Source organism: Pezoporus flaviventris, unplaced genomic scaffold (genome assembly GCF_033815535.1).
Source record: "Pezoporus flaviventris isolate CSIRO_AGI_PZ_B2104156 unplaced genomic scaffold, CSIRO_AGI_Pfla_v1 ptg000023l, whole genome shotgun sequence".
Lineage (NCBI taxonomy): Eukaryota > Metazoa > Chordata > Aves > Psittaciformes > Psittacidae > Pezoporus > Pezoporus flaviventris.
In genome coordinates this window covers 14,888,111-14,896,412 of record NW_026892571.1, presented here as the reverse complement: position 1 = coordinate 14,896,412, position 8,302 = coordinate 14,888,111, and the positions used below count along the sequence as shown (strand labels likewise).

General features: G+C 46.9%; 2 protein-coding genes across 3 annotated transcripts in view; one reads left to right on the top strand and one right to left on the bottom strand.

The window, feature by feature from the left end:
- The first annotated feature begins 204 nt into the window (after positions 1-204).
- On the top strand, positions 205-7,544 carry LOC133271115 (leukotriene C4 synthase-like). The gene is given in 5 exon segments (XM_061456927.1): positions 205-1,723; positions 5,053-5,152; positions 6,024-6,094; positions 6,328-6,409; positions 6,643-7,544. Coding segments are annotated over 5 exon segments (600 nt in total). The 5' UTR covers positions 205-1,524; the 3' UTR covers positions 6,791-7,544.
- Positions 7,337-8,302, bottom strand: part of MGAT4B (alpha-1,3-mannosyl-glycoprotein 4-beta-N-acetylglucosaminyltransferase B) — a 50,838-nt gene continuing 49,872 nt past the window's right edge. For both annotated transcript variants that reach the window (XM_061456920.1, XM_061456922.1), the window contains one exon: positions 7,337-8,287. In XM_061456920.1, the coding sequence (XP_061312904.1) occupies positions 8,264-8,287 (24 nt within the window). In that variant the 3' untranslated portion in view covers positions 7,337-8,263. The remainder of the gene's footprint in view (positions 8,288-8,302) is intronic.

Below are 8,302 nucleotides of genomic sequence, written 5' to 3'. Positions count from 1 at the left end.
GATGAGCTGCTTCTAGTTTGGGGGCAACTGTGAAGTTTATGTACTTTATAGCTTTCGTTTTATTGTCCCCTTAAAGCTGCTGCCTTGTATTTAATGTTGAGTGAAACTGTCCCGTTGGAGTTTTGTATATGTTTTTCCAAAGATGTTAAGGAGTCTCAGCTCAGAAGCAGATTTATTTATTTATATAGTGCTTGACGTTAGTGCTTTTCCTGAGGCAAATGTAAATCTGCAATGGAAATGCTTTCTAAAGCCTGGGTTGTTTGCTGAAATGGTGTGAGCACAAGTAGATTGCCGGTGGCATTTCCTCTCTGACTTTCATCCCCAGATGAAATCTTTGGTCACCAATAGATTCTGTTAAGGTAAATTGCTTTATTTCTATTTCAGTGTGTGTCTGTTAGCAGCATGGAGGATCTAAAGTCCCATCATACGAGTGTTTTGCAGAGAAAGGGAGCAGTTTTGCTATTTATATGCATGGCTTTTCTTACAGAAAGTGTACAGTTGTCTGTTTGAGTTAGGTTTTCAACATGATCGTTGAGGTGATGAAGAGCCAAACCAGGAGAACAAACTTGCTGCATCCCACAGGAGAAACTGGAGGCTTGGTCGCTGCTTGTCGGTATTGTGCACGAATTCTGTACTGAGGTTTTGGGTGGGGCTGTACACAGAGAAAGGCAATGGCTCAACCATGTCCCGTGCCCTCTCTTCACCAAAACTAAGGGAAATGTTAGTTGTTAATGACTGATGCCTTCCTTCTCCTTTTTGGCTTTAAAAACTTCAAGGCCAGAATAGCTTTACCCATATAAAGTTGCTCCAAAACACAGGGTAACTTTTGGAACTGATGTGTATTTTGCTTTTGTGGAGTGGGGAGAAAAGTTACTCATGGCTCAAATATTGCTGGTTTTCAAGTTTTGCATTTTACAGCTCTAATATCAGGCAGTGTTTCTGAGAGTCCACGTGTTTCAACATCCTCCCCTGCCTTCCATTTGGAACTGAGAAGTTTTAATTTGTACGTTAGCCAGGAAAAGGTTTGCATGGCAGAATTGTAGCAACATCAGAACACTACAGTAAGTGACTGAGTGCTAGGAAAGAACCATACTTTTAGTTGGTACACTTACATCATTAATAGGATAAAACGTGAATGCTCTTTTAAAAAGTCAGAATCCAGTAACAGAATTAAGCTGCTTCAGTTGGAATCTAGAAAACCCTTCCATGTGATCAACTCCATTACTTGGAAAAAGAGCAGAAGGTCAAGCCGTTAATTTGTAAATGCTTGTTAATAGTTTTTACAACCTCACCCATAATGTAGATGCTTTAGAGCTGATGAAAACTAGCAGCAAAAGGGCTGAAAAATACTCAGTTATCTTTCCATTGCCAGCACTGTAGAACTCAATCACAGTACAAAGTCTGTAAATATAACTGGAAGGATTTCTTGGTTTGTGCGTGCAGAACTTCTGCTGTTCTGTGGTTCAGCAAAAGGCTGGTCTGAAATCACCATTTCCTGGTGACTGTCTGCCTTGGGAAACTGTGATGTGGAGAGAGTTAAGCTGTGGAGGTGGAAACACGTGTTGCTGCAGAGGAACACCATGGGCCCAGTGCTGTCCTGCGGGGAGGGCTGGGGAGCAGCCAGACCCATCACACCTGCCTAGGGTTTGGGCCACCATCAGCAACATGAGGCATCAGATGGACTTGCTGGCAACGATCACAGTTTTGGGAGTCCTGTAGCAAAGTAAATGTCCTTTCTATAATGCTAGGTACTATTAAGCTAATTCTCTTAAGCTTTGTGGAACTTGGTTCCTGTGTTTTGCTTGGAGTCTCTCTGGAGTAAAAGTTGGTTTAAAGATGCAAATGTTTGGCTGTTCATGGCAGAGGTGTTGTGTCTGTGGATGCCCGTTACTCAATAGGGACTGAAATGATCCACAAACCTCAAAGGCAGCATAGAATAGTTAGGGTTAGAAAGGACCTTAAGATCGTCTAGTTCCAACCCCCCTGCCATGGGCAGGGACACCTCACACTAAACCATATCACCCAAGGCTCTGTCCAACCTGGCCTTGAACACTGCCAGGGATGGGGCATTCATAACCTCCCTGGGCAACCCATTCCAGTGCCTCACCACCCTAACAGGAAAGAATTTCCTCCTTATATCCAATCTAAACTTCCCCTGTTTAAGTTTGAACCCGTTACCCCTTGTCCTGTCACTGCAGTCCCTAATGAAGAGTCCCTCCCCAGCATCCCTATAGGCCCCCTTCAGATACTGGAAGGCTGCTCTGAGGTCTCCACGCAGCTTCTCTTCTCCAGGCTGAACAGCCCCAACTTTCTCAGCCTGTCTTCATATGGAAGATAGCATCCTAGAAGGAAATGAGATTTAAGTTTTACTTTTAAATGTAAAATAATTTCAACAGTAGAATGTATTCAAAGTATTTTCTGTGATTGAATTTTAGCAGGTAATTTGTAGCTTAAGAGTGGTTGGAGGTGCTAAAACAAAGGCAGGTTAATAAACATGCTGATGAAGAGATCAGTGTGCAAACACATATTGTATGTCTATAGGAAAGCGTATGTATTTCTCTGTGACCAATGCTATGATGTGTTTGTAGAGCTCGGCTGCACAAAGTAGATGACAGGGTGGTTTGACAGCACACAGTAATTTGGAATATAATGCAAGCCCCCTTCTGGTCAGAATCAGACAGATGTCTTTCGGAGAAACTTCTTGTTACTTCCATTGATGGGTTTGGTTTAGACCTCTTAGAAGCAATAGCCAAGCTTTGTCTACCTCTTGTGTTTAATTGTAGGTCCTTTGAGCAACGGCCTCTCCACCCTGGGCTTCAGGAGGGTCATGGAAGGGGACATTCCTTCTGCTTGGGGTGGCGACAGAGCCCCCATTTTACTAAAATCTTCCCATTTCAACAAGGCAAGGTTGGTTTGTGGGGTTTTTAATTACTGAATTAATTCACTGTAGAGCTATCACACCTCTGCTTACAAACGGATGTGAATCTGAGCAGCCTGAGGTATTTTTAGCCATCAGATGATCCATCTCTTAATATAAGCATTATTTAAAACACGGGCTCCTTGAAGAATAGAGCTCAAGATTTCTGAGTTATCAGTAATTTCCCCTCAAACAATTTACAGAGAAATATCTGCGACTGGAAATGGAAGGTACTTTTGTCATATGAATTTTGCTTGTTACTAAGCGGGATGGAGGGAGTGTTCAGTGTGCAAAGGGAAGACAGGAAGAGAAACTGAAATTGAGTTATGGAAATGCTGCTAAGCCCTTTCCACTGGGAAACCCTCAGTAACAAATCCCTGGATAGCAGTTTTGTCTCAAATACATTTGTTTTATGAGAGCTTCAGGTGTTTTTTTACAGGTTGCAGCCTTAGGCATTTAACTTCCATGCTATGCAAACCATGGTGTTAGATAAATCGCAAGCACCGGCACCCTCTTATCTATGTTAAATTGGATAAAGTAGCCTGATTTTAATAATCTCTGCATGGGAAGTGAAGAAGCAGTTACAAAATACTGTGTTTCCTTTCCCTCTCGGTAGTATGAACTATGTGTGCCAATGTCACCTTGAGTCAGGGCTGTGCCGTGCCTTTTCTTGCGTATTTTGAAATGATGCTCAGTACGTGAGTACAGATCTGAGCTTCATTCCGAGAGGGCAGAGCAGTGAAACATGACGTGTGCTGTATGTACAGATCCTCTTCCATCTCATCCTGATGCAGGCCGCCTGGTTTGATGGCTGAGTTTAGTGCAGTGTTGGTTGATTTTTAGTTTTCATTGTGTTTTCTGGGAGCTCACAGTTTCTACCTTCTCTCAAGTAACCTTTCTCTTTTCTAATTTAGTTATGCTCAATTTAGCAAAGCTCTGAGCTTAGTGCCCTTGGGTGCGTGCCTCTGCCCTGTATTGAATGCTATAGCAGAGCAGAACTAAAGTTTAGGTGGGTTTTTTTCCTCTTTCTTATGGCTTCAAAGGAAATAAAGCTTATGCACTGTCACAAACAGCTTGTTTGCCAGGTTCATTCAGATGTGGCAGCCAGCAGCTCCAATATGATTTGCCAAGTTTGTGGACATAATCAACCAGAGAATGAAGGTCTGGCTGAGGAGCAAAGTGCAGGGAGTGCTCAGCCCGTGTGAGCCTATAGAGGCATTTAACCTACAGACATGAATCACAGAAAATTGGTCTGGAAGGCTCTGCAGAGGAGGTTGAACTCTGTTCCCGGGAAGTCCACACTGAGAAGGCTCATGCAGTGTGGGTTTTTCAGCTCCTTGTTCTGAGAAGCTGATTTGAGGGTGGTTCTTCTTCCTTAGTGCTTCACCCCTACAGCAGGTTTCGAGGACAGCTGGCCATCCCCTAAAGGGTCTTGCTCCTCTTGGGGGGTTGTTTTATATTATTATATACATATATTTCTATTGTTAGCCCTAAGTGTAAGAGATGGTGCAGTTGGTACCAAGCAGGACAAAAATCATTGCCCGGCACAGCCAGGTATATGCCACAAGCCAGAGCTATGCATTGATGCAGTAACTTTAGCTCAGTCCATTTCTTGAGCAGTGACTGGGACAAGACCCTGAGAGCATCAATAGTTGTATCTGTCTTGTCTTTAATCTTGCAGCATCTGTCCCTACTGTCTCTTCTCTATCCTGCTGTTCTGCTTTTATCTTCTTGTTAGAATGAGACAGTCCACAAGGCATTCCTTGCAGCCTGGCTCCTTGTTCAGTGCTCTGGAAACGTTGCTGCATTAGGACCTTGCTAATTCGAATGACTCACTCATGGCGTGCTGCCACAGCCACCAAAGCGACTGGTTTTATAAGGTGTTTGTCTCCTATATGAAAACTCTCATTTTCAGAGGCAGCAATGTAGTAGTGCACCTCAATACTTGAAACATCAGTAGTTTCAAGTACTTTTATTGGCACATTTGTTCCAGGTTGTGTGCGACAGCATGGGCTACGAACCTAGGCAGCGCCAGCTCTTTTCTTGTAACCACTTGCTTGATCCCAGGCTAGGGAAAGCTTGGCTAAATACAACGCTGCTGGATTGTTACCCTTCTGTGTTCTTTCCTTTTACAGCCTATTTCGCACTGCAGGTGATCCATGCCCGGTGGCAGTACAGGATCTCCCCTCCCAGGACAACAGGTCACCCTGAATTTGAGCTGGTCTTCAGAGCTCAGTACAACTTTGACTTCCCTGTGGTGAATCTAGATATGACTTGAGTCAAGTGTCGCTACCGGGAAAGACTGGAGTCACCCTCAAATCCCCTTTTCACTTGCTACCACTGATACTAGGTATTGTGAATTAGGGTTTTTAAATGCTTTGTCTGAGGGTGATTCAGACACTTTGCTCTGGCTGCAGTGTTTCTGTTCATCCATGACAATCCTCCTTCTGGCACTGCGAGAGGCAGCCGCGTTACAAATTAGTGGTTGCATGAAGGAGGTGCATTAATGAATTATAATCATTAAGCTTAATGTTGCCTCCAAATTAATACCCTAATATTTGCTTGTACATTGTTGCTGTTAAACTACAGCAAAAGGCCTTGCTGGCAGAATCAGCCACCAGGATGTGTTTTGTCCCTTTTTTAAGCCCTTGTCCTGTGAACATCAGTGCTGAGGCCAATTCTTTCTGCTCTGTTCTGATGGAGAGAGCAATGCTGGAGCTAGACTAGAAGTGTTCACAGATCAGCTTCCAGCAAGCACCAGATTCCATCTTTCATCTCAGTCATTGTGTTTCATAAGCAATTGGAAGGAACTGGTTGGAGCTGGTTTGAAGGGTAGCTCAAGCATGGCACTAAATCCTGAACAAAACAGCTGTGTGTCCTTGCCAGTGTGTGGGAAACATTTGAGGAGTGATATGGGGAGGAAGGAAAAGGGAGGAAAGGAAAAGGAAAGGAAGGACTTGGCTACAGGTTGCATTCTGCTGAGTTTGATCTGGCAGAAGGTTCCCTCTTACAGCATGAGCTCCCTGAATACTGCTAAGGAAGCTCTACCTGTGCATGTGTTATATATGAGGATGTGCATTTAACTCTCATCTCTGGGTCTCACCAGGGTGAATTGCTCAGAGTACTTCCCAATCTTCACCTGGCTCCTCTGGGTTGCTGGACTCTTCTTCCATCAAGGTAATGGGGATGAATCACAACATGCACAAAGCAAAAAGCCCAGTTAAAATCCCATTGTGACCCAGGTGTGTCCCCTCTGCACCCATGAGATCGTTACTTGGGTAATGCAGTCCCCTTTGCCCAGACAGACAGACGGGGCCCAACCCCAATGTGCATAAACCTGCTGGGTAGCAACTGAGAAATCCCCCTGGGGATGCTCTGCCCCATCGGGACTCGGTCCCATCTCCCCACAGCTGTGGCTGCGGCGTGCGGGCTGCTCTGCCTCTACACCCACCTCAGGTACTTCCAGGGATACGCTGCGGCTGCGCAGGGACGGTGAGTACCCAGCTGGGGCTGTGGGAGCCCCAAACCCACCGAGGGAGCTGGGTGTGGGATGCAGCCCTGGGGCAGGTTTCCTTACCACAGGTGGGACCAAAGGCAGGTTTTACACCCTTCTCCTCCTCTCCTGTCTCTATGTGCTTGTGGCCTCCTCCCTGGCTCGGGAGGGTGCAGTATGCTTCATGCCCTGGGTCTGTTGGTGGTGTCTGACGGTGTTTCTCCCTGTGCAGGTTGGACCCATTGTATGCCAGTGCCTGAGTGCTGTGGCTGCTGCTGGGGCTGGCGGTGCCCAGGCTCCTGGCACACTTCCTGCTCCCCTGCTGCTCCCCATGGATGGCAGTGCTGGTGTGGCCCCTCCAGCACCTCGGTGCCTGGTGAGAGGGGCCATGGCTCTCCCAAACCCCCCCCTTGGTTCTTACCTTTGAAGGGAGGTGGATGCTGGCACTGCTCTGCGTGTGGAGCTCCACTCTTCAGAGAGAATAGCCCATCTAGAAAGCAAAGGATGTCCAGCTTCTGCTCCTGATGATGAGCTTCACTGCCAGGTTTTGTAGCACTGTGCTGTCTAACCTCCAATACCTTTGGCTGTGCCCCACAGAGCATGGGTTAACCTGTAACCTCACTCACTGTTGTCACTCCTCCTTACTGCTGTACTGATGGATGGTGAAGGATCACACCACGGATATGCAGAAAAATAAGTCCCTTTTCTCAGTAGAAATCCCCTGTGATTTCCAAAGGCGGCTGGGGACTGAGCAGTGCTTTGGGAGTATCAGCTATTGATGAGTGCTGAGGAATAGCTTTATTTAAAGTTTAGGGGCTACATCTGGTCCCTGGTCCCCAGGGATACCTACCAGGCCCCTGGAGGACAGAGCCAGAGCAGGGCAGGTGCCTCGCTGCCACAAGTGACTGTCACTGCCGCACCAAAGCTTTAAACTTAGCTTTTATTACAGTGCACATTATTTTATATATTTATATAGAGATGTACTTGAAAAATCAAATGTATCCAATAATAAAAAATACAGCACATGAAAGTAGTATAATGCATTCCAGTGTATAGCTGAAGAGACAGCGGGATTTACACTAATCCCTACTAGTTTTGAACTGGGCTACCTCTGCTTTATTTTCTCCCCCCCCCCCCCCCCCCAAAAAAAAGAACCAATCACACCAATCAATAACTGAAACAATTCTTTTAAAAACCATCGTTTCTGCACTCAATCTCAAGGCATGAAGACACTGGAGACTTCACTGTGAGTGAAGGGGCTGTGTTCAATGCTGGCAGGCACAGTGTGGCGTATTTCATAGTTCTTTTTGTTTTCCCTGCCATACTCGTAGCTCCAACCCCTTTGGATTCGTTCCTCCTCTGCTGAAGGAGGGTCAAGTCTTCACCCTCACTTAATCCTCAGCTGTGGCCAGGACCGTTCAAGGCAGACCTTGGTCCCTGCCCGTCTCCATCCCAGCGCACCCACGGGGTCAGCCAGCGGGACTCAAGGTACCCAAGCGCCCCAAGTACAGCCAGAGGTGGCCCTGTCCTGGGCTGAAGGTGCTTTTTGTTCCCATGCTTACCAGCACTCACCCCGACCCCAAACCCCTGTGTCCGTGTGGCCTGAGCTCAGCAGCTGCACCCACGAGGGGCATCGCTCTCTGCTCCGGATACCGGGGTTTGCCTGGTTCTGCTCCTCTTCTGGAGCAGGCGATGTCGTGGCCCTGCAGCTCAGGCCGAGGATGGCGATGCCGGATGGCTGAGGCCAGCTGCGCTGCCCTTGCACCCGGGCGAGGCGCCCCGGGAGGAGGGAGCGGGATGGGAGAGAGCAGGACGGGATCCACGTGTGTCCATCCACCCTTCCGCAGGCAGGGTCACTCTGCCTTCTTGATGAAAATCTGCAAGCAGAGAGG